Source organism: Toxoplasma gondii, chromosome XI (assembly GCF_000006565.2).
Source record: "Toxoplasma gondii ME49 chromosome XI, whole genome shotgun sequence".
Classification (NCBI taxonomy): Eukaryota; Apicomplexa; class Conoidasida; order Eucoccidiorida; family Sarcocystidae; genus Toxoplasma; species Toxoplasma gondii.
In genome coordinates this window covers 6,080,476-6,105,350 of record NC_031479.1, presented here as the reverse complement: position 1 = coordinate 6,105,350, position 24,875 = coordinate 6,080,476, and the positions used below count along the sequence as shown (strand labels likewise).

Sequence of the window (24,875 nt, the reverse complement as noted above, 5' to 3'; positions counted from 1 at the left end):
GAATGAAAATGCCGGTATCTGTACACGTCTGGACAGAAGCCAGTATCCGTTTCAAACTTGTATATATACATATATATATATATATACATATATGCATATGCGTGTGTGAAACGAGAGCGCGTCGAGAACTGGAGAGTTGAAGGCAACTGAGTCAGAGGTGAGCGAGCGTGGCGCGCGCATGCAGCAGCGAAGGTTGAATGAATTGCCGTTGAGGATTTCTGTTGGTTGCCATGAATGTAAAGGGGAAGCAGGTGAATCTGTTCTCCGCAGAGCACGCATTCTGAGCTTCTTCCAGCTCTTCCGGATTCGTTTGTGTAGTGACGTATTTGCGTTTAGCCGCGATCTCTGCTTTCTTTCGCGGCATGTGTGAAGGGAAGCAGAGAAAGCACCATCGAGAAAGCCACCGAGACCGACTCTTTGATAGCAGCAGAACAGCTTCAGAGAAATCGGCAGAGAAAAGGTGCATGTAGACCAAATGCTTTCGACTTTGGCGCCTTTGCGCGAGCGAGACCCGCCGCGGAAGGCAAAAAACTGCTTGCGGATCCGTCCTCTTGAACACCGACGCTCGTCGGTTCAGTTGAGCTGCAGGTCTTCCTCAGTCGAATTGATTTTCTTGCAAGCGGCGCTGGTCTTACAAAACTCGCTCACTCAGATGAAGCGAAGCAGAAGACGGGGAGCACGGACGCAAGTGAAATGCAAGGCGCGGAGGAGAGAGAGAAGAAACAAAAAAAAAGAGACACGAGGCGACGGAGAGGACGAAGAGAACGAGAGAAGAGAGGACGAGGCTGAAGAAGAGAGAGACAAGGAGACGAGAAGGAGAGGGAAACGAGGAAGGAAGACGCTAGAGAGAAGGGAGAGAAAAGAGGAAGCCAGCGTTTAGGGGAGACGCCTCCGGCTGTGCAAAGGAAGAAAGAAAACGAAACTGGAATCTGATCAGTGTCGCCCTGCGCCGCCTTCCACCGATGAGCTTTGTCCGACGAGACTCTCAGCTGCCAACAGAGCTTCCGCGAGATGTTCAACGTCGTCGCGCAGCAATTCTTCTCCCATCATCTGCAGGAACAGCGAAGATGTCCACACAAGGAAGAAAAGATTTCGACGGAGACACAATCTTGGAGGAAAGTAGGGGGGCGGAACGACGGAGAGACGAAAGAGACAAAGAGCTACGGAGAAGAAAGACGACAGAGACAAACGAAGAGGAAAGCAACGGGGGCGACAGCTCTTGAGAACACAGTGCAAACACAGAAGACAGATTTGAAGAAGAAAGAGAGAAACACAAGATCGCCTGAAGAGAGAAACGAGACAGGTTCGGAGGGGACAGAGGAAGCGCTGCGAAGTGAGGGAAGGAGAAAAACAGAGGAGAGCTGCACGACGTGAGACGAAAGGGGAAACGTTGAAGCGTTACATGCTGACGGCGGGTGAGGAAGAGGCAAAGAAGAGCGGAGACCCGGAAGAAAGTAAATAGGGAACCGATCGATATGAAAGAAGCAGAGAAGGGAAGAGGAAGAGGCGAACAGCTAACCTACGTCCAGAGAGAAGAAAATGCATAACGTTAGTTAAGAGCGAAACACCGCAGCCAAGTTCAGTTGAACGAGAAGAAGATAATCGCATCTTCAGTCGAGCGAAGAAGGACTGTATCGATCTGTCTTCGACAGAGAAAAGACGAGCCCCTCATTCACTCAAAAGACAAGGACGCCAGATGGTTTTCCGAAGGAAAGGACATTTGCGTTCGCGAGGCATCGCGTCTCTGAAACGTTTCTGAATTTCTCTTGAAAAGACGAGCGACACCTGAGGGTCCGTTTGAATGGCGGAGCTCTCGCCTACGAAGCCTCTAATGTATACTTTCGAGTTCTGTCCACCAACTTTTTTCAGGTGACATCAAAGGCACACGCTTGGTCCAATTGATACGGTGGGCAGGACTGAACTTCTCGAAGGCGTCTAGGCCAAAACAGAGGAAGAGAAAACCGTGATTCGCCGACGGAACCTCACCACACCGAGAGCCATCGCGTCGGCCTCTGCGTTCGCAGCTTCGCGCTCCAGGTGCTCGAGATTTTCACTGAGGTCATCGAAGCGCTTCATGTCCTGCGAAGAGAAAATTGGAAGGCCTTTGAACGGAAATGTGACCTGACATTCGAGCGGCATTCAGATAGAAAATTCGAGAGGAACTGGCTGGAAAAAAAGCTGGAACGAACAGGCCGAATACGACCTTGCAAAAATGAGAAAGTGCAAAGAGCAGCCAGGCGTCGGCAGCAGACTGAGGAGAAAAGGAGATATCAAATCAAAGAAAGTTCTCCGTTTCACTCCTGAAGAAAAAAAACAAAGACTTTCCTCAGAGAAACAAACACTGACACGCTTACCCCTTTCCACTTGGATATACACACACATGCACATACAAATATATACAAATATATACAAATACATACATATATATATATACATATATATATATATATATATTCGTGGATACCAGTGGTGTTCGGCATAGACCTGCGGAGCCATACATTTGCAGAAGTCTATAGCCATATATACCTGTAGACACTCGAGAAACGCACGAGGGTAGAGATACTCAGAATGTGAGTACGAGAACATGTCTCGACATACAAATCACTCCATCTAGTGAAAAGAAGACGGCGTTGAACGTCTGCTCCTTCGACTCACTTGACTCATGAGCATCGATACAATGGCGTCGAAGTCGCCGTCTTCCCGTTGCTTCTCGTCCTGTTCTCTCGACTTTTCGTCTGTCGTTTTTTCGCGAGCTTCCGTCTGATGGTTTCCAGAAGAAGAAGAAGGCGAAGAAGAAGCGGTCTGCGCGCCGAGGCCGTGGAGCTCGAGGCTCTCTCGCGCTTGCTTCCGCTGCTGCTCCTGAAGGAACGCTTCCTCCATCTTACGCACTTCCAGCAACCTAAGAGGAAACAGCAAGAATCTCGGCGAACACAAATCGACTTTTTTTCAAAAAACACAAATTCTCCCAGTCTCCATACATTCCGAAGTGGCTGTCCATATGCCTCTCCGCGCCTCCTAGTCGCCCGATGCCAATCTACGTACCTATACATATACATACAAAAATATATATATTTCTATATATACATATATATATATACATATATATATGTATATGTATACGTTGATATACATATGTAGAGTTATATTGAAGTAAATATTTGCACAGCACAAACGCATTCAGGTATCCACCCAGGTATTTGCACGCCATCAGAACCGACAACAATACATAAATATATATACAAACACATGCAGATACACTGTTCATACATATAAATATATGTATATATATCTACGGGCGATTGTTTACACGTATCTATCTATCAATATATATAGATATAGGCATATTCGCATGTGCAGACTGGGCGGACGAGTACGACGACAGCAAAGTCTCTTCTGTGCCGGAGACGAGAGGAGATACATTCAAACGAAAAATAAGAAACTCCGACGCACCAAACAGAGAGAAGACCGAAGCGCTTGAAGCGCTCATGCAGGAGGTCAAGGAGCGCATGCAGTTTCTCCCGCAGCTCAACAGGCAGGTCGAACTCCTGTCAAACACAAAACAAATCTACAGACGAGTCCGAATGCACACATGCCTACTATCCTATGCATACATGCATGTGTATCCGAATGCACAGGCATCCAGACACGAATATATATATATATATATATATATATATTCATGTCTCTCTGTATGCATACATATGTAGGCGTATAGATACACATGGAGTGTACGGAGTCTACGCATAAAATATATATATATATATATATATATATATTCCTGCTGCTTTGTTTCTCTAGGTGTATGTACGTACCTGCGTACGTCTGCATGGGGTGCATAGGAAGCATCTTTATATCTATTCGTACGTCGTTTCCTCATGGCATTATGTGTATATACGTAACTATGGGGTATCTGCATACAAAGATGTATCGACTAAGAGAGAAAAGTCTCCTGGAGATCGGTAAGTAGAAGGAGACTCCGAAGCATGCACGGAGAGTCGAAAGGGGGAACGATGCGCATGCAGTCTGCTGTGCAGAAGAAAAAGTGAAAAATTCGGTGACAACTGAAAACTCGAGAGATCCACGACTTTGCCAAGGAGACGCAAGTTTACCTTCTCCAGTTTTTCAATGAAATCTCGAGGTCGGAATTCTGACCATCTCTCTCCCTCCTCGTGTCTGCAAAGAATAGAAAACGAACCGTCGACGCAGCCCAGAGAGTTTGCCAAGACCAGACATGCATCGCGACACAACAAAACTCCAAATTTAGGTCTCTGTACGCCTTTCCGTACGTTGATAATTTCTTATGTAACCCCAGACGTCAATGTGAATCCATCCATGTTTCTCCACCTATACACACTTCCCCCATAGGTATATAAATGCAACTACCTATATTTCTACTTCTCTCTCTCTATATATATATATATGTACATATATATATATATATATTTATATGTTTATGCATATGCGTCTATATTTCGTTTGCTCTCTCTGTGACTGACTGCATGTTTGCGGCCGCAGAGTGACGGCTCGTCGGTTTTCTTCGCAGACTGTGGCAGCGCGGAACGCAGGTGTTTGCTGTTTTTCCGAGCATCTTAGGCGCGTTTTGACGTTCGCCTGAGTTTTGGAACATTTTTCCTGACTCTTTTTAAGTTCTTCTCTGTTTCCACTTCCCGCGACTTTGCGTAGTCTGCAGTTTGGACTTCCCCCCGATTTCCGCTTTGACTCAGCGTCTGGAACTCCAGCCTCTCCGGTTTCAGCAACGCCGACGTTTCCTGGGCCTTCCGGCCGTCCCCGCCTTACGCGCCTCGGTGCAACACGAACGTTGGGGTCGCCCTGGTGACGACGCATCCCTCTGGAAAGTCGTTCTTTTCGATGTTCAACCTCTTCATCGTCACCGGGATCTGCAGACAGGCACCAGAGAAAAGGCGGAGTGCAGCCCCCCAGCGCGAGGAGCGACTCTGCAGCTCACGGAGGTCGACGGAGGCGAGGCGCGCGCGAAGAGGCGTCAGGAGACAGCAGACACTGCGGGAAGAACGAGGACGCTCACAGACACTGTTGACGGCTTAGAGAGGCAGAAGGAGACTCGCGAAAGAACGAGGAAGCCGAGAGACAGAGGCAGCGAAGGACGCGAGCAAAGTCTCGAAACCGAAAGGACTCTCTCTCACATGCTGAAAGAGAAGAGCAAGTTCCAGGGACCGAGGCAACGGAGAGGAAGCCAAGGTGAACGAGAGAAGCGACGAAAAGCAGCAACACCCACACAGAGTGGAAAGAACGCTTACGTTGTACTCGGCAAGCAGTGCGCTGACCGAGTTCAGGAAAGGTCGCATGAGGAAGCAGAGGAAACAAGAGTCTTCAAACAGTTGAAGAAGAATCGTATTGCCCGCCTTCGCCTCGTCCAAGACCTGAAGTAAAATCACACGAAAAAGATACACCTCGTATGCCTGCGCCACCGTCTCTCTGTAGCCTGGCTGTCTGCCTGCCTTCCAGTTCAGGTCGAAATACCGTCTCTGTTTCTCTCCCTTCGGACTCTCCTTCTTCAGGTCTAGCCTATCCGCCGAAGCCAAAGGCGGTCCTTGCTCCATCTCTCGCCTTCCCGCGTTCTCTTGCCCCTGCTGTCTCTCGTTATCTCTGGTCTCCTCTTTCTCTCTTTTCCTCTCTCTCTCCCTATCCGTCTCCTTCGACCGCCGCTCCTCCCCTCTCTCCCCGTTCGTTCTTCTCTAGCCTTCTCGCCTCCCTGTCTCTCCTCTCTCTCTCGTTCCTTCTCCTCCCCCCGATGCTCTCCTTCTCCTCCTACGCACGATTCTCGCCTTCTGCTCTGCCGACCCCCATCGCTACCTTCTGTCTGTTCCGCCGCTCTAGGTTCATTCTGACTTGCTCTTACATCGCGTTTGAAGGCGGAACCGACGACTCGGATGGGCAGATGTTTGCCCTTCTCGCGCTTCGTGCGCGACGCGTTCTCCTTCTCGCTCAACGGCGTAAAGAATGTCTCGAGAAGCTTCTCTCCACTCGCGGCTTCCCTTGAACTCGTCCTTTCTTCTCCAAGCGCTGCTGGCTCTACGTTCTTGTCTTTGGGGTCTACTTCGCCTGCTTCTTCCGCCTCGCCGCGCAAAAGCTCGGCGAGAGCGTACCGCGACCGACGCTGTCCCTTGTAGAGCATCACTGCCGTGTCTTCGCCCTGAGCTGGAGAATTCCCTGCCGTCCTTAAAAAGAAGAAAGTACAAATCCAGACTTGTGAAAAGCAAATACACCTACGCGCCAGGACCTACAGAGCCGTTCAAGGAAACATGTATGCATATGGACCTAGAGGAATAGGCATAACTGTGAACAAACAGATGTTGTAAAGATATTTATATACAAATACATATATATATATATATATATATATATATTTGTATACGCACATCTTGATTGACAACTACGTGATATCGTTCACAACACAATGCCACAATGTTCATATATATATATATATAGATATATATATATATATATATAGATAGATAGATAGATATAGATATATAGATATGTATATATTTCGCTCTGTGTATCGTATCGTTTGGAACTGGAGTGACATCTTGAATTGCGTGATGGTGTCTTGCATTCTCACCTCCAGGCGTAGAAGAGTCTGATGTTTTTTAGTTTTCCTTCCTGTTGCATGCGTTCGACAAGAGCGCGTAGTTTGCGGATGGCTTCGCTCTCTTCCTCGGCCTGGGTTTCACCGTCGAGGAAGAGAACGAGGGCCTCATCCGTCTTGTCGAATTCTGCGTCTGTCACAAGAGAGAATCCTTCGAGGGGATCTCGCCGCACAAGGAAGGCGAAGGACGAACGCGTCTCCTTCCCCCCTGTCTCCGACTTCCTGTCTCCTGTCTCCTCAGGAGTCTCCTTCCCACCCAGCGCGGCCTGCAGCGCGGCCTGCAGCGCGGACCCAACCGGCACGTTTTTCAGGTCCAGAGGCACCGACGGAAAGGCGAAGAAGAGAAACGCAGCGCCGCCTCCAACGAGGAGAACGCACGAGTAGAACAGCCGCGAAAACACGCGCCGCAGACCGCTTCGGTGGACCGCTTCCCCCGCCCCCACAGACTCAGACTTTCCACGACTCCCCTCCGTCTCTTTCTCCTTCTTCTTCCCTTCATTCTCCGGCGCGCTCGCCTGCTCGGTCTCCTTCATTTCTACGTCGTTGGGGTGAGACGCGCTGTCGAGCGCGGCGTCTCGACCTTCGCCGGCTCTGGAGCTGAAGAATTTCTTCTCGCGGCTGCTGGGACTCGCGGCAGAGCCGACTGCATGCACAACTTCTCGGCGGAGAGGCGCGAGCAGAGCGCCGAGACGCACATCGCGTTTGAGGGCGCGTTCTGCGGAGTTTCGATCGGCAGTGGAAACCGGATTCGAGACCCGTCTGTCACTCGAGAGCCGCGAGGTCCACAGGGAAACCGCATGCGAGCGCAGCGCAGAATTTGCACAAGACGATGATAAGGCGCTGCAGAAAGCAGCAAAGCCGCGGAATCTGCAAGGCGCCTGCGAGAGAGAAGCGGCGCGGACAGCGACCGCCTGAGAGGCGAAGAAACTGCGAGGCGGAAGGCGGCGCGACATGGTGTACGTACACCTGAAACGAGAGAGGTGAAGAGGAAAGAGAAGGAGGAACAGAGGAGAGGACAGAGGTGAAGAAGAGAGAAGTTGAACGAAGGGAGAGAGGAGCGGGGAAGTGGAGAAGAAGGCAGAGAGAGTGGAGAGATAAGAAGCAGAACTTCTGCGTCCTCCGCGACAGCACAGAGAAGGGGAAAGCGTGAGAGTGAGACTGGACCGTCAAGAAGAGGGAGGAACTCGAGGGAAAGAGACAGGACGAGAGAGAAGGGAGGCGAAGAGAAAAAGGAAGAAAGAACAGACAGCGACAGACCGGAGACGCGACAGCAGCCCAAAAGCGTCCAGGAAGATCGGCAGCCTTCACGCACGCTCTTCTCCTTCTTTCTCTCTTCTTTCTGCTCTTCTTTCTCTTTTCTTTCTGCTCTTCTTTCTCTTTTCTTTCTGCTCGTCTTCCCCAGTGTCTCTCTGCCTCCGCGTCTGCGCTCTTTTTCGCGGCGAATCGACGGGAGAGAAGCGGCAGGCTTCGAAGGGCTTCTCGGTTCTTCCCTGGACGCCAAGGCAGTCCACAAACTGAGGACGGGGGAAACTGTGCGAAGGAAATGCGAGACGCGAGCAAGCAGAAAAAAGGAGAGAAAGGAGAAATCCGGAGAGGTTCTCGCAGCGCCAAGATCGTCGAGGAGAAACCGAGGAGAATCCGCTGGACGGCTTCTCGAGAAAAGTCACACACGCGACGCTTCTCGACGACCCACTTTGCTTCTGAAGGCCATTATTTCGTTCTTTTTTGGAAAACTCTTCTTTCCAAAGTTTTCCTTTTTTCTCCTTCTTCACATGTTTTCTCACGTCGCCTCTCTCTTCGCCTTCTTCCCTTCTTCACCGCTCTCGCTGTGTCTCCGCTCCCTCCGCGCGACCTTCGACGCCATGTGTAACCGGAGACCAGCCAGGAGGCCGATCGAGAGAAAGACCGGCAATCGACCTTCTGCTGTTTGAGGGGAGTTTGGAAGCGTCATCTCTCTCCGCAGTCTCAGGTTCCGCAGAAACGAGGCGGACAATTTACATTTTCTTTCCTCCCTCTCTTGCCTCCCCGTCCTCTTCTTCCTCCTCTCATCTCCTAACGCAGCTGTCGGAGGCTTTTGAGTCTTCGGTTCCCGTTTTCCACGTTCTCTCTTTTTCCAATTCTGTCTCCTCTGTTTCTCTTTTCGTGCATGGCCTCTCCAGCCACGATGTCGCTGCGGCCTTCCTTCTCCCTGGCCAGAGGCCCACCCGCTTCCCGTCGCTCTTCCCCTTCCGCCGGTTCTCTTTTCTCTTCTGCGTCTTCTCTCTTCTCTTCTGCTCGGTTTCCAGGCGCTGTCCAGCGTCGCCGTCTCTCTACGCTACCTTCTCGTCCCCTCCCGTTCCTCTCCTCTTCATTCGCCTCACCTTCTTCTGGTAGATCGCTCTCTTCTTTCTTCTCTTCCCCTCTCCCGTTCTCCTGTCCACCCATTGCTGTGCGTCTCTCCTGTCCGTCGCTGCTTCCTTCTTCTTCCTCCGCGCCTTCTTCTCCTTCTTCTCTCTCTTCTTCTTCCTCTGCGCCTTCTTCTCCTTCTCCTCTCTCTTCTTCTTCCTCCGCGCCTTCTTCTCCTTCTCCTCTCTCTTCTTCTTCCTCCGCGCCTTCTTCTCCTTCTTCTCTCTCTTCTTCTTCCTCCGCGCCTTCTTCTCCTTCTTCTCTCTCTTCTTCTTCCTCCGCGCCTTCTTCTCCTTCTCTTCTCTCTTCTTCTTTCTCCGCTCCCGCTTCTCCGTGGCGCGCGTCTCCGTCCTCTCCCGCGCATGCAGTTTCTCGGCGCTGCATGGCCAGCGGGAAGAAGAAGAAGGGACAGAAATCCCGCGAGGACGGACGCGAAGAAGACAAGCGCATGCGGAAGGTTCTGAAAGTCATTGGAGGCGACGGCGACGCAGCCTTCTCGGCCGCAGACGCTCCGCGGGCGCCGCGCGGTGTGGGTGGAAAGGCTCAAGGCCTCCAGCGAGCTCGCGCTCGGGGACTCGTCGTCCGAGAAGAAGAAGGCGAGGAAGAAGACGAAGAAGACGAGAGAGAAGGCAGAAGAAACGGCGCGGCAGAGGTCTTCAGCGTAGCAGCCTATGAGGCAGACATGAAGGCTGCAATCGACAAGATGGTGCAGGACATCTCTGCCCTTCTGGTCCACCGCGAGCGCGCGGAACATTTTGAACGGATTCCAGTCTCCGCAGGCGGTGAGCGGTCGTTTCGCGTCTCTTCTCTTCTCTTACCGGCGAGGGGGATGGGGATGGGGGGGCTGTTCTTGTTTCTCTCTCTGATTTCGAAAGCCATTCTCGCAGGTTCCTCTGGGTGTTTTTGTCTGTTGAGGCTTCTTCGGAGGCGACGCGGCTTCGCCGGTTGCTTCGACGAAACTGAATCTCATCTCAAGCGATGGAGCGGGATGACGGATGTGGAGCTCAGGCACTGGCAGGCGAGAGAAAATACAGTTACGTCTTCACAGATTCTGCGTGGAGGTGATGCTTGTTCAAAGAAGATCTGGCGTTCGTCTGCCTTCAGTTTCGCTTCGCGTCTCCTCTCTCAGTGCTCTCCAGTGTCGCATCTCAGACGCGAAGCGCTGCTCTGTCTCCTGGTTGTCTTTCTTCGCGGCTACACACTCTGGACCTCTCGTAGCCTCTCGTCGCCTGCCGCGTCTCTTGCTGCGGCTTCGCCTTCTCTTTCTCTTCTGTCGCATGCAGTTGTGCATGCGCTTTTGCATGCGTTTCTGCATGCGTCGACTCCGTTTTTCCCAGGCGAGAAGCGGCGACTGTCGGACCTCGCGCAGGTCGTTGTGCGAGGCGCCTCGACCGTCCACGTCCATGTCTTCAGTGAGGCGAATCTCTCCAAGGTAAGCACACGCTCTCTGTCTCGTCTGTTTCTTTTTTTTCCTTTTTGTTTTCTCCGCATCTTCCCTCTCTTCTCTCTCTTCTTCTCGAAGCTGTCTACGCCTTCCCTGCAGCAACTTCGTTTCGAAGAAATAACTCAGACGCCCTTCTCTCGGAAGCTTCAGCTTCCGTCCGAGCTGCAGCTGACACTGTGCATCGCAGGCTCTCGAGTCGGACTTTTTCTGGACTCGACTTTATTGGCCGCTCCCAGGTGATTCTTTTCTGAGCTCAGGTCGATTTCGCATCGGTTCCACTCTCCCCTTCTCTCTGCCCCGCAGGCGTCTTCTTCTCTGCATTGTCGCTGATGTCTTTCTTCTTTCTCAACTCGTTCTGCCAGGTCATGTCAGCTCTCCGGGCCGCCGACTCAAAGTGGACTTTGCAGCAAGAAGGAAACACTGCAGTTCGACTCCAACTTCCGAAGGTCCGCGGCTCCTGCATGCAGTCTCAAAGCCTTAACTCGACGTCTGCAACGTCCGCTGAGTTTGACACAGACGCGAGAGGCGAAGCGAGGGAGAGAAGCCTGCTCGAAGCTGGCCTTGTTGGCCTGCAGATCTCCGACGCATCCCGCGTCGCCGACCCACAGTGGCAGGCGCGGTCCTGGGTGCGAGAAGCAGGCGCATGCATGGTGCATGCAGCAGACAACGCAACAGTGCGAGGAAGAAAAAAAGGTCTTTTTGCCTCACATGATGTAGCTTCTTTGTGAGGCTCGTGCAGGCGGGCGATCTCTCCCGCGTCCACAAGAATCTCGAAGCCGCAGCCTTCGCCGCATGCAGCTTGAGGCTTTGACTTTTTTTTGCATGCATACAGGTGACGTCCGAGATGCGTGAGGAGCTGAAGACGAAGGCGCGCGTGTTTCTTGTCACGGTAGGCGAGTGAAAATGCGGGAGAAACCTTTTGCAAGTTTTCGCGACGCTTCATTGCCCCGAATGTTTGCGTTAAGCGACGCAGACCCTTACAAGTGCTCAGACTCGCGTTGCCGACGCCTGCATGCGTGACCCACAGCCCTGCGTCGAAGAAAGCCTTCAAAGATTTGATTTTCTGTGGCGGTCGACGGCGCAGGCGCGGCTGTGCATGCAGCTTTGAAATATGCGACATGTCTCGCGTCTCGAAGGGAGTCTCTCTCATTCTCTGTAGTGGCTGCATGCAGACGCGCGCCTCTACGTGTAAACACAGAGAGATAAGAGAGAAAGACGCAGAGAGATACACGCAGCAAGATAGGTAGAGAGGCAAAGAGAGTTAGAGGGTGAGACAGAGAGATGGAGATGCTGGACGAACTAGACGTTGTGTGAGAGTTCGATGTAGGCAGAGATAGAGATGGAGCGAGTGACAGAGAGATAGATCGACTTGTGTGGAGAGATGGAGGGAAAGAAGTGGAGAGAGAGGAAGAAAAACGTCGAGTTTGACGGGGGTCTCGTGCCGTGTATCTGTGCATGCATGGACGCAGCGATGGGTGTGGGGAGAAGCGCAGAGTGCAGATGCATTTGAGTTCACCTTTCTTTTCAGGCAAAGAGCGCGGTGAGAAACATGCGCCAAGCAGGTCGCAGCCACTTGCACAAGTTGCAGTTTAAATCTCGGAGTATCGACGATGTAAAGAGGCGCGAGCTGGACGCTTCTCTCACGACGCTGATGGAAACTTACGTCGCCAAGTGTGACAAAGTTTTCAATGAAAAAATGCAGCAGTTCCTGCTTAGCTGAATTCCGAGGGCGAACAGTATATCTCCAGAGAAGACATACTCCCATCTTTCTTCTTCAAACGCATTCAAAACAAAGTGTGGGGTCGACATACAAATTTTTATAAATGCATTTGCATATATCTTTGAGCTCGTGTGTAGGTATATATATATATATATGTATATGTATATACATGTATATGTACATGCATAAGGCGTTACGTTCGGGCATTCTCTCGGGAGCCGGCCGGTGTGCGACTGATGATATGAGGCTCTGAGCGCGCTTTCCACGGCCTCATTGAGGCCCCTCCGTTTGACTCCAGTTGCAAGACGGGTGCTGGCAGAAACGCTCATTCGCATTCACATGGAGTCGTCTGTCCAAAGTCTTCGACAAATACGTCAACCTCTGGATCTCCTGCTGTGGGGTTCGCTGTGCACTTCGAGAGTCGCCTGTACTTCACTCTAGTAATATATATATATATATATATATATATGTATATATGTGTATGTATATATGTGTATGTATATATATGTATATATCTCCATGTCTACATATATGTATGCAAGGTCTTTGTTTCAGATTCGGAATGCCCCGGTGATTTCTTGGCTGCTCTGCATGCATGGCTTGAAAAAGAGCTTGAGGAACATGGATTTGAAAACTCTTTTTTCTGGAAAAAACTGGAACTGAGAAATGATTCGATCCCCAGCAGACTAGCCGCTTCTCTGCCTCTCACCGATAGCTGAAGGGAGAGACTCTCGCTGCGCTCAAAAAAGGAAGTGTGAGGCTCTTCCAGACAGAGCTCTCTTCCCCATTTCGTTCTTCAGCACTGTTGTCGAATGGAGAAACTTTTTCCAGAGAGCGACTGCTCGGCGCAAAACCGCGAAGGTGAGAAATGCGAGTCGCGTTGCATCGCCGCTCGCTCGTTTTCTTCTACATTTCGCTTTCTCCTCAAAGAAAAAGACTTGCGCCTCACATGCTTTGGAGACGAACCACAGACACGGTTCCTCCATCACCTCTCCTTTCTTCTCTCTCCTTTCTTTCCTCTTCTTTTCTTCTCTCTTCTCTGCCTCTGTCCTCTGTTTTCTCTCTCCTTTCTTTCCTCTTCTTTTCTTCTCTCTTCTCTGCTTCTGTCCTCGCTTCTTGTGTCTTGTGGCTGTCCGTGGGGTGGCGAGGATGCCCAGGTTCGCAAGCCGGCGCTCCGTGTAAGTCAGTCGCAGGGTGGAGTTCTCCTTTCGTCTGCGGTGACAACCGCTCAGGTCCAAGTGAGGCCTTTCTGTGTTCTTGACGGCGGCGCGCTTTGCGTCTGAGTGACCTCTCAGAGTCGAGAGTCCTCTTTCCAAAACAGACTCGTTGCTCCACGACTCGGCGACGAATTCTTCACACGCAACGCGCATGCACCGGGCTGTTGCTGCTCTCTGCATGCGTCTCGCGGCCCGACGCTTCCTCAGAGGTGCAAACCTTTTTGAACGGCACTGGACCGCGGTGGGTGACGCGCCTCAGCGAAGCCTCTCGTCACTCTGCAACTGCGAAGCGAGGAAGCGAAGGAAACGCCCGGCCGCCGGATGCGTCTGACGGAGCCTCAACCTTTCGAGAGAAGACAGAGGAGCGTCCCAGCCTCTTCAGGTCTTCAGGCGCGCACCGGAGCGGCTACCCCCAAAGGCCTGCGGTGTACATACACTTGAGAACGAGGATGTCGCGGGCCATTTGGAAGGAGGCGCCGAGGACGTTCAGTTTGCTTCCCTCCTTCTCCTGCCATTCGACAGGAACTTCCGCAACAGGAACGTGCCGGAGGCGCGCAAGAAGAAGCAACTCGACGTCGAATGCCCAGCGACAAAGATGCAGCCGCGGAAAGAGTTGACGCGCGGCAGACCGTGTGAAGAGTTTGAAACCGCACTGGGTGTCCTGCGAAGACGCGAGGAAAAACTGAGCGACCGCAGTGGCCTTGGCAGCCGTTTCTCTCGATCGGAGAATGCACTCAGAGGCGCAAGTGGACGCACAGAGTTCGAGATACAAGAACCGACTTCCGACAAGAGTCACGCAAACGAAACTCTCCTCTCTCTCCCCAAAACCACCAACCTTCGCGTATGCATATACAGTCAAAACACAGAGATCAATAGACACACACACATACATACATACATACATACATACATACATACATATACACATGTATACATAGATATACACATGTATATAGAGTGCAATTAAGCAAATCAGATGTACATGTATGTAGGTAAGCATTTGCAGAGAGGGGGAGATCAGGATTTAGAGTGAACAGTACGACGAGGAGAGAAACTGCTGCCTGGTCGCTGGGATGTCTGGGGATAAACGCGTTGGCGCACAGAGCGCAAAGGAAAGAATCTCACCTTGACGCGGGAGTCGCCGACTACCGCGCGGACACACCAGTGAAACGCATGCATCAAAAAGTTTCGCAGCCATGACCTCGAGGCGATTGCCGCTTGCTCGAGCTGTCTTCTCGATCCAAAAGCGACAAATGCTTCTGTCTCGGCTTGTTCGTTCTGCGTTTCTCTCCTATACACGCGACGCCAGGGAAAAGCGAGAGGAGGCGTGGAAGCTGGAAGGACGGCCTCGCGCGCCTCCTCGGTTCGATCCAAGGCCTCTCGGTTCTTCTCGCATCCACTTTCGCCCGCTGAACGACTGTGTTCCAGCTCAACCGTCCCAGAGACAATCGAATCCGCTTTCCCTTCCCTGTCGTTCGTCTCGGAAAAGCTGCTGAGTTCCACTACCTTGCCTCGCGGCTCTTCGGCCCAGTCGCCCTCTGCGTGCAGGGGGCTCGGCGAGGCGCTGTCACAAGCCTCGCTGTCTCTCGCTGTTCGTTGGCCTCCCTCGGCTCGCTCTCTCTGCGTTCTCTCGCGCGCGCTCCTCTCTCTGCGCGTTCGCTCGCCTTCGATGAGGACGGCGCGTTCGAGGGAAACCAAATTGTCGACCGTCGTTGCCCCGTCGGCATCTGCCATGAGCAGCATGCGTCCGCGCGCATGCATGGCGCCGAGTTTCACAGAAAAGCCTTTTCCGCGGTTCTCCTTCAGCCGCAGAACGCGCAGCGAAGAGAGCGGAGAAGACGCAGGGACCTCGTCCTCGGCCTCTTCCTCAGTTCTGGTGCCGGCCTCTCCGTCGCTCGCGAGGACGCGTCTGCAGAGCGAGGTCGCCGTCCTGGCCTCGCTGTCGCGGCCTCGTCGTGAGGCATCCCTCCCCGAACGCGAAAGACGCGCATGCCGCTGGTGGCCTGCAGCTTCTGCCAGGTGAACGCGCGTCGCCGCTCGCGTCGCCTCCGCCGCCGCCACAGAAATCGGCGGCGACTCTTCGAGAGAAGAAGACAACGAGCAAGCAGAGACCGCCGACGAAGGACGGCCTAGTGGAGCGAGAGAAGAGAGGTGGAGATCCTTACGCGGTGTTTCGTTTGCGGCTGAGCTGGACGCATACACGCGCGAGAACGCGAGAGAAGCGGCCTCCGCAGCGGCGGCGGCGGCGCGGGAGCAACGCGCAGCAGAGGGTGAGGACGAAGGAGAAAAAATCGCTGCTCCCAGCAGAGGCACGAGCGCGGAGGTCGCATCAGTACTGCCGTCGTCAACCACGATGATCTCGTAAGTGAAAAGCGAAGCGTTATCGGGAGCACCTGCCAACGACGAAGAAGAAGGAGGAGAAGAAGAAGGAGAAGGAGAAGAAGGAGAAGAAGGAGAAGAAGAAGCGGGAGGCGAAGCAGAGAGAAGGCGAGAACTCGCACGACGCGCCTCGAGGAAGGAAATGAGTTCGGCGAGCGCGAAGGGAAGTCGAAGCGACTCGTTGAACGCTGGAACGACGACAGAGAGATCGACCGAGGGGGGGCGAGAGAGCTCGGCGTCAGCGGAAGAGAAATCCTGAGAAGAGGCCTGAGGCGACGGCGGCCCAGAGACCGCTGCGTGATCTTCTCTCGAGGGAAGCAGGAAGCAGCTGCACACAGCACAGCAGACACTGACAGCCATGTTGAATCGGCGAGAGAAAGGAAAGAGAGAAACGCGAGAGAAGAGAAGGAGAAGAGGGAGAAAGGAGGGAGAGAAGACAGCAAGAAGAGAAATGGAAGAGAAAGGAGAGAAAAGAGAGAGAAAAAAACGCGCCATAAAGAGATGCACATCTAGGGAGGGACAGAGAAGGAAAGGCAGTGCGAGGGAGAGAGATGGAAGGAGAGTTGAAGATTCGTCTGCCCCTGCACTCCATCCCTCTCTTTGCATTTCTCGTGAAGCCAGGATTTTCCAACTGTCGCGATGTCTTCTCGGGTTTCCTTCCCCGACTTTTTTTCCACCTTCTCCCGCCTTCCAAGTCGCGAGTTGTCTGGCCACCCGCGAGCGCGAGCTCCGAGGCGAAGGGAACTCTCGCTCCTCTTTCTTCTCTTTTTTTTGGCGACGTCTTCACGAAGACCAGTCCGACCTGCTGGCTTTGCCGGCGTCGCGCTGCCACTGGAGGACCGGGTCGAGGATCCAGAGGAGAATGCGGCTGATTAGAATGAGAGAGGAAGCAAGGAAAAGCAGAAGGAGAAGAAGAAGGAGAAGAAGAAGAAGGCAGTCACGCGGATAGCCACCGACATGCCCGGTCGAGAGACACAAGCCCAAGAGGCGGTCGGCAAAGTCCAGGAAGAACAGAGTAGCCGAGGCCTCCATTGCGAAGAAAAGACAGCGCGAGGGGGAAGGCGTAGCAGAACGGGGAGAGCCGCGGGAACAGCCGAAGTGGAGAAGCGAGGATACCGCCTTCTTGAGACTCGAAGGCACACAAAGCAGAACGCAGCAGCAAGCGAACCGAAGGCGCCCTCCCCCCGTCTTCAAGGTTTCTCTTTCGCTTGGCAGGAAAAGGCTGTGCAGCGACCACGGTAAAGAGGCGCAAACAGGAAAGCTGAGACTGCGAAGCCGAGAAAGTGGAGCGGAGAGGAGAGCCAATGGAGAAGCTCCGCGAGGGCAGAGGGAAACGAGAACGGAGAGAGAGTGCCCCGGAGCATACACACAGAGAGAGGACTCGAGACACAAGGTGAGGAAAAAAGAGGAGCCCCAGAGAAAAAAGGAAAGAAGAAACGGAAAGGCGAACGACTCCGTGACAAGTTCTGTCGGCGCCCTCGCATGCGCGTAGCTCACCACGCTGTCAGTTCACCAAACCTCACAAGAAACATGTCGGAGGGGGCAAGATCTGTCTCGGTCTGTCTCCTGCAAATTCTTGTCCTTCTTCTTCTGTCAATCGATCCGTTTCCTGCTCGGCTTTTTCTTCTCGAGTGCGTTCGTCTCTCTTTGCCTCGGATGGCGCGTCTGGAGCCGCTGCTGTCCGCCGGGGAAAAGAAGCCGCCAGAGCTCCCGCTACTACTGTCTCTCGGTCTCTTTCTTGTTCCCCCGGGTGTTGCCTCTCTGTCCCTCTCTTTCTCTTTTCTCGCTCTTTCTCTTTCCTCGCTTCTTCTCTGTTCTCGCTCTTTTGTTCGCTCTCTCTGTCTTTTCTCGCTTCCTTTCTCTTGTTCTCTGTCTTGCTCTCTCCCTCGCACTCGCGCTGAGTTCGCTGTCTTGCTCTCGTTCTCGTTCTCGGGTCTCCGTCGCTTCAGCATCCGGTGTTCCTCGAACATCTGAGCACTCGACTCGTCTGTCGCGCCATCAACGCGACAGGCAGACTGGCCTCTTCTCTCCTCTCTCTTTCTCTTCGCCGTCCATGGCAGCAGGTGACTGTCACGACGGAAAGGAAGAGGGGAAGAGACGGCGTTTTCTCTCGGCAGCGCCGCCTCTCAGGAGGCAGAGAGTCTCTCCAAGAAGGTAGGACGCGGTCACAACGCTCCGTCCAGATCCAGCTTCGGTTCTCCAGCGTTGCGTCGGGGGTCTCTTCGCCGCTCCAGCGTCCTCTTCTTCGGATTCGCAGAGCTCCCTCTTTCTTTCTTTCCTTCTTTCCTTCTTTCTGGCGTCGATTTCCAGCCGTCTGGTTGCAAAGAAAGAGCGAGAATCGGTGAAACCTACCTAGTCGCGTCGAAGTGAACATCTGGCCGACCGTCCGTTCTCGCCGATGTAGCTCAGTCGGTAGAGCGCGAGGCTCTTAACCTCGTGGTCGCGGGTTCGAGCCCCGTCGTCGGCTTTTCTTTTTTCTATCGTCGAGGAACTTCGCGTTTTTCGTTCCTTCTCCTCCCCTCCTCTCGGAAAATCCTTCCCCTGCCTTCGTTTTCTGGGCCGCGTAACCTCTCACGAGAAATTGGTGCCTCTTCGCGCCAGCCTCGCGAGGTCGCAGTGAAAATTCTGCCTTCCACGCGTCTGTGCACGCATTCTGCCGCAGCAACACGGAGCGCAGTTTTCTTTTCGTTGCATGCGCATGCATCTGTGAAAACTGTCGGGAAAACAGATCCCCGAGGAGAGCCTTGGGACCCGCAAAAATACTCACTTCGTTTCGCTATTCGAGACGCAGGAAACGAGGCGAAAGAACGGCTACCGATCCTGCCTCGCGCGGCCGTTGGGAAAACGAGGAGCTCGAAGCCTGCAGCTGCGAGGCCGACTCAGCGAAAGGTCTCTTCGGGGGGCTTCAAACGCAGTGGTTTCTGCTTAGGTTGTCCTGTCTTCTTTGTCGTCATATCCTTCTTCGGAACGACAGAGGGGACTCGCGCAGCACGGTGCATCTCTCTCAGGAGAGAGGGGTGCGGCAGAAGAAGAGAGGAAATCGGCCGAGGAGAACTAGAAGGAAAGAGTGGAGAGACATCTGAAGGGCAAAACGGAGCGATACGCGACTGCGGAGCCTTTTTTTTTCTTCGATTTCTCGCCTCCCAATCCCAACCGTTGTCTCGCCTCGCGTCTGGCTCTTTTGCGTCTGCTTGCCCGTTCCGTAGCCTTCCGTGATACGCATGTTCTTCGTCTTCTCCAGCTGTCTCCTCGTCTTGTCAGTCGTCCCCTTCTCTCCGTTCTTCTTCTCCCTCTCGTTGTTCCTTCTCGTCTTCCTCTCCCCGTCGTCTCAGTTTCTTCCGCGCGATGTTGTCGCTCCGGTTCTCTTCCGGCCGGAAGGCGAAGAAGGTTGGAGGGTCGCGATCCGCTTCTTCTCCCTTTGCTGTCGCCTCGCGCCGCCCTGTCGCGGGGACCTCTCGGTCCTCCTGCGCTTCTTCCTCTTTTTCCTCGGACGCACAAGATGCACAACTCAGTCCAGCGAAGAAGCGGAACCGGGAAGAGACGGAGCTTCGCGAAGCGCCTAAGAAGCAGAAAAAAGGATGCGGCGGACAGGCAGAAGAAGCGCTGCACATGCGCAAGGAGACGCAACTCGGAAAGCTCGGTTCGCGTCTCTCTTCTGCAGCCACCGCGGTCTCTGTACCCGCAGTTCCCTCTCCTCGAGCGGGCGAGCAACTCCTGAAGCAACCGGTGCATGCGCGCGCCGGCGCGCAGAAACGCGAGAAGAAGAGAAGAAAGAAAGTATCGGACGTCGCTGGAAACCATGCAGACAGAGCCTCAGAGTCTCGGTCGTCTTCATCTGTCTCTACTGCCCCTCTCGCGCAACGAGGAGGGAACAGCTGCCTCAAAGACGCGAGCATCGTCGAAGACGCACGAGGCCTCGGAGCTGACGCGTCTCGAAAGAAGAACAGAAAAAGACACAGACGGAGGCTCGCACAAAGCGGAGAACAGGGACCCCAGGACGGCGAACCGCAGCCGGTAGACGAAAGAGAAGTTCAACGGGAGGAACGAGAAGAAGAAAAGAAAAAAAAAGACCTTCGACCGCAGAGTCCCCACGAAGACAGGCGAGAAGGCCGCGACAGATCCAGACACTCTCTCGACGCACAGAAAACTGCACTTTTGCAGAAGCTGCAAGGCAGTCGATTTCGCTCTCTCAACCAGTGTCTGTACACCTCCACTGGAGACCAAGCTCTCGCCGCCTTCACCAAGGATCCTTCCCTGTTCCACGCAGTACGTGTGAAAGCGGCCGGACCTTCTCCGAACAAAAAAGGATCCGGAAACAACGATCTTTTGCGTCATGACGCTCATTCACTTCTGCATGTCTTCATGCGTATACAAATATCCAACTACATACATATACTTATATATTTATATTTATATATATATATATTTATATATATATATATATATATATCCACTATTTTGTTCAGGCGTGTGGAGTTGATTTTTCTTTTGACTGACCAGTTTTGTTTTCTGCTTCATTTTTTTGTGCCCGCGTTTTGTCGATTGTTTTCGTCGGTTGTGCCTAGGAACGTTTCCTCAGTCAGCTTTCGCGTTGTCTTGTTCTCGGGTCTTCCTCCGTTTTAATCCTTTGTTCCCCCATGTCTTTTTTTCGCAGTACCACGAAGGCTATCGGTTGCAGGTAGCCCAGTGGCCGTCGAATCCTCTCACACACATCAAAGCCTGGGTGCGGACGTTGCCTGCTTCTTGGATGTAAGTCGCGTTTTCCTTCTCCAGGTTCCAAGACGAGGGCGTGCCTCGTTCTGTTCTCCTCGATCTCACGAATGCACACAGGATCTGTCGCGCGCTCTCCGTTTCTCCAACAACGTTTTCGAGAGACGTCTCGCCGTTCAGTTTCGTGGAGAGAGAAGGAGAGAAGCGCCATCCCTGTATTGCTTGCAGAGAGACTCCTTCGTCGCCTTGCAGGACTGTTCCCAACGCTTGAATGGGTCGGGAGTCCCCATCTCAACGCGATGTGAAGCGCTTTTGCTATCACCGAGAGAACGTCGTTTAAACAAGAAAGAGCAAAGCATTTGTTTTACACGTCCTGGACGACCCTCCCTCGACGCGCGGGGGCGAATGCAAGTTTCGCTGCTGTGTCGGAATTCGTTCTCTCGCTTTTAAAGTCTCCACTGCTCTTCTCAATCTGTGCACAGCATTGCGGATCTAGGCTGCGGAGATGCTGACCTCGCCAAAAGCTTCCCTGAACGGTAGGTTTCTTCGTTTCTCCTCGTTTCTCCTCGTTTCTCCTCGTCTCTTCCTTCGCTTCCTCTCTTCCTCGTTGCTTCCCTCTCTTTACGTCTGCTCTTTACTTTCGGAGTGCTACTGTGCGTCTTTTCTTCGCCTGACTACCTGTCTGGTCTGCTCCTTCACTCTGCCTGTTGAGACGTCTGTTTCGCTGTACGCTTTCTCCAGAAAAATCCTGTCTTTCGACCTCGTGGCTGCATGCCCGGAAGTGACAGCTTGCAACGTCGCCCATGTAAGTTTCTCGTTGGACTCCAAAAACGTAGGTGTGAATGCGGCCATACGCATCGGAGGCATTTGAGCTGCGCTCGACTCTTGCGATTCAGAAGCTCCAGTGCTATGTCGTTTCTCGGACTCAAGTTCCCTTCGTCCAGACGCAAAGACCCCAGAGACGTCCTAAATAGAGACGAGCGTCGTCCGCGCATGCGTTGCAGCATATCAGGTTCTTCTCTTCCTCCGTCGTGTTCGCCCTGCCTTTGCCTCCATTTTTTCTGCATTTCTTCTCTCCTTTCTTTTCCCTTCCTTCGGACGCTCGACGGCGTTCTCCTCACCTTCTCTCTTTTTTCTTCTGTGTCTCTGTTCTTTCAAGCTCCCGTTGGAAAACGAAACGGTGCATGCAGCGGTCTTCTGTCTGAGTCTCATGGGCCGAGACTGGCCTTCCTTCCTTCAAGAAGCGCATCGCATTTTGAAGCCCGGGTGAGTCTTTCGCAGAAGCACAGAGTCTCTGCATCATCTGTAGTCTCTCTTGCTTTCTCTTCTTGATCCTCTGTCTCCCGTTGTTCTCCGTCTTCTGACCGTCGCTGTCTTCTTTTCTCTCGTTTCGTCTTCCTTCGTTCGCTGTCTTCTTTTCTCTCGTTTCGTCTTCCACCGTTTCCGGGGCACTCGTACCGCTGTTCGTTGTCGGTTCCCCTGTCGTGCGCAGCGGCTTGTTGAAGATTGCGGAGGTGATCTCGCGCTTGCAAGACGAATCTGCATTTATTCGGGGGGTCGAAGGGATCGGCTTCTCCCTCGCCTGCGCGCCTGTGAGACCAGGAACGGAGGGACCTCCTCCTGTGGAGGGGAGGAAAGCGAGAGACACAAAAAGGAGGAGAGAATCAGGCCAGCGACAGCTAGGAACGTACAGCGAGACAGGAGGAGAGAAGACAAGAAGAGACGTAGAGAAGCGGAGAGGAGCGTAGCCGAGATCAGACGCTGAGGAAAGCAGAAAAAACAAAGTTGTGCGCATGCGGTGGGCAGTAACCGGCGGGAAGCCAAGTGGAGAACATCGGTCATTTCATGCTTCTTCAGGAAGCCTGGTTTCTTGTCGTTGCGCGAGGCCATTGCGCGAGAGAAGAGATATGGAAAAGTCGGGGAAAGAGTAGCGTGCGAGCAGACAAATGGATCTTCACCTTCCGACATGTCTCATCTTTAACCAAGTAGCTACTTCATAATTGTCCTTGAAGAGACTCGCATATGTCCACTCAGACACTACTGCACCTACATTCGTCTTCTGCCTGCAACATAGTACGCAGGTCTCTGCATTTATCGTATATTCATGTAGATACGCGTATGCATGGTGATGAAGAAGTCGGCAGCTAGGCCGGTAGTCTCGCAGGTGGAGGGTGTGGAGCACAGAGGTCCACGTACGTAGATGCATGCACTTGTCTGAAGAGGAAGTCGTTGTTCGCTTTGCTTTCAGAGAATGCCGGACTTTCAGAAACAACTAGACGGGGGAGAGGGGAGGGGGGCGAAGGAAAGGGCAAGCGCCCTCTGCGGATTCTCTGGAAACGGATAACCGCGTTGGAGTTTGTGTCGTCTTGTCATGCGCGTTTCTCTTTTCAGGAGAATGTGAAGTCCTTCTTCTTTCTCCTCGAGTTCCGCAGAGGCGCCGCTGGCCACGAGCAGAAGAAACTCCAAACCAAGAGGAGCGCAGACGCCGGAAAGGACGCACGACCCAGAGAGAAGAAAGGTCACAACGCGGTGGAGAAGCGAGACGGCAGAGAAGAGACTCTCCCCACCTTCGCTGCAAACAACAAAGAGAAGGGAAAGAGTCGACTCGAAGCGTCTCTCTTGCGGCCCTGTATTTACAAACGGCGTTGAAGAACCAGAGTGCAGGCGCGAGCAAGACGCTTTCGACGGCGAAAGGAACTGGCACTCAACCGGACATTAACGATGTGGGGAAAGGGCAGAAGCGTGATGTTCTGTGCTGTTTGGAGACACTGCGAGGGATGACGATGGAACGGAAAATAGAAGAAGAAAGTCGACGAAGGAGGTGAACAGATCGACAGGACAACATACACACACAGAGCAGAAGAGTAGGCGCGCAGGGCAGAGAAACGAAAAAATGAGGAAACGAGAGGGAAAACGGCCGAAGAAAAATGCCTTCACCCTCGTGACAGGCGCGACTGAAGCGTCGGTAGCTCCACTTTTAACATCCCAAACAGACGCAAGGCGAGTCTCTTTCCCTCTTTCCTCCTTTCTTCCTCCAAAACCCAGCCGTTTCCTGCCAGTGACAGAAGCTATTTAAATATATATATTTATATATATATATATATATATGCGCTGGGTATATTCATTTTGTGCGAAGAAATCTTTTGAATCCGTGCTTATCAACAATCAAAAATTGAAGTGGACGGCGAAGGTCGCTGGCCTGTCTGTACACCTGAGAAGACATGCACAGAGTCTTTTTCGCGCAATGGGTCGCCTCCGTGAGGGCGCAGCCTCTGATGAAATAAGACTAGCCTTCTACAGTTCCACCGCGGAATCAGTCAAAGATTTCAATCTCTTCCCAGACTCTCGTTGTCTGCTTCGCACTTAGCTGCAGGCACTCTCTCTCTCCATATATATATATATATTCATGTGTACGGAACTATACATACATATATATATTTATATATATTGCGTAGATATAACAGCGGATGAACTGATACGTACACAGAGATTCAGAGCGGTTGTCGACCGGGGGAACAAAGTGGAGATACAAGTGAATGCGTGTGTCTGTACAGCGAAAGCCATACTGGGTGTGCATGCCGACTTAGTTCTCATTGCGTCGTGCATTAACATCCTGACGCTCAAGCTGAGAACGTTACATGCGCATCTGCCTAGACATATTCCACTTTTCCTCAGCACTGTATCGTTACAGGTATGTCTTTATATGTGTGGTTCCTGCCTATAAATATAGGCCAGCAGAGCATCCGTGGATGTCTACGTAACGTGGAAAAGAAAAGCTGATGTCTGTCCGCCCTTTTGGGTCTGGACTTGTGTGCACGATCGCGACATGCCGCGGAGCCCAAGTGGATTTTTACTTGTGGGACTGTGTGTGAGCAGTCGAGGCACTCGACTTTGATATTTTTCGAAATTCGGAATTCATGCAAGTAAGACGGTCAGGAAACGAAGCAAGCTGTTCTTCTCGCCGTTCCGATGACTTCAGAGTATCAGAAGTCGCTGCGATCTCTACAGTGTCGCGTGACATGAGGACGAACCTGCGAAAGAGGCATCGACCTTGGATGTTTGTCTGTCACCTGAGGCGACAAAACCGCCAACGAACTTACCCCTCCACAGCTTGCAGGTACGACCTCATGTTTGCCGACGAGAGGGGACAGACCACAAAATCGAAAGAAGGCGCAGGAAAAAATTTGAATGTCATCAACAGAGAAGAGAACCTGGCAGACAGGAAGGAGATCGTTGACAGAACACACATCCTGCCTCTCTCTCTCTCTCTCTCTATATATATATATATACTGGATATATATATATATATATACTGAATATATATATATATACTGAAATATAGCGGGTGTACGGTATCTACCTTGGACAGGAGTAAATACAAATATGGACGTG

The 24,875-nt window shown here is 52.5% G+C and overlaps 4 protein-coding genes and 1 non-coding gene across 5 annotated transcripts; 3 read left to right on the top strand and 2 right to left on the bottom strand.

Annotated features, from left to right (window-relative positions):
• Positions 1–100: 100 nt before the first annotated feature.
• On the bottom strand, positions 101–8,185 carry TGME49_216510 (thioredoxin, putative). Its single transcript, XM_002370920.2, has 9 exons — positions 6,602–8,185; positions 5,879–6,197; positions 5,277–5,399; positions 4,798–4,898; positions 4,110–4,173; positions 3,451–3,545; positions 2,656–2,899; positions 1,987–2,079; positions 101–1,050 (listed from the first exon to the last, which is right to left on the bottom strand). Exons 1-9 carry the CDS (start codon positions 7,579–7,581, stop codon positions 934–936), a joined length of 2,136 nt encoding a protein of 711 aa, XP_002370961.2. The 5' UTR covers positions 7,582–8,185; the 3' UTR covers positions 101–933.
• A 176-nt stretch (positions 8,186–8,361) lies between these two features.
• Positions 8,362–12,822, top strand: TGME49_216530 (ribosome recycling factor protein). Its single transcript, XM_018779736.1, has 5 exons — positions 8,362–9,795; positions 10,351–10,445; positions 10,820–10,903; positions 11,290–11,346; positions 11,986–12,822. The coding sequence occupies exons 1-5, from the start codon at positions 8,775–8,777 to the stop codon at positions 12,175–12,177; spliced, it is 1,449 nt and encodes a 482-aa protein (XP_018635250.1). The 5' UTR covers positions 8,362–8,774; the 3' UTR covers positions 12,178–12,822.
• A 31-nt stretch (positions 12,823–12,853) lies between these two features.
• TGME49_216540 (dolichyl-phosphate beta-glucosyltransferase) lies at positions 12,854–17,281 on the bottom strand. Its single transcript, XM_018779737.1, has 2 exons — positions 14,520–17,281; positions 12,854–14,055 (listed from the first exon to the last, which is right to left on the bottom strand). Exons 1-2 carry the CDS (start codon positions 16,377–16,379, stop codon positions 13,801–13,803), a joined length of 2,115 nt encoding a protein of 704 aa, XP_018635251.1. The 5' UTR covers positions 16,380–17,281; the 3' UTR covers positions 12,854–13,800.
• Positions 17,282–17,364: 83 nt separating this feature from the next.
• Positions 17,365–23,544, top strand: TGME49_216560 (methyltransferase domain-containing protein). Its single transcript, XM_018779738.1, has 7 exons — positions 17,365–20,039; positions 20,428–20,522; positions 20,966–21,019; positions 21,225–21,288; positions 21,643–21,749; positions 21,976–22,075; positions 22,875–23,544. The coding sequence occupies exons 1-7, from the start codon at positions 19,119–19,121 to the stop codon at positions 23,130–23,132; spliced, it is 1,599 nt and encodes a 532-aa protein (XP_018635252.1). The 5' UTR covers positions 17,365–19,118; the 3' UTR covers positions 23,133–23,544.
• TGME49_216550 lies at positions 18,168–18,240 on the top strand. The gene has a single exon. It is a non-coding gene; the product is annotated as a tRNA-Lys (tRNA).
• Positions 23,545–24,875: the final 1,331 nt, after the last annotated feature.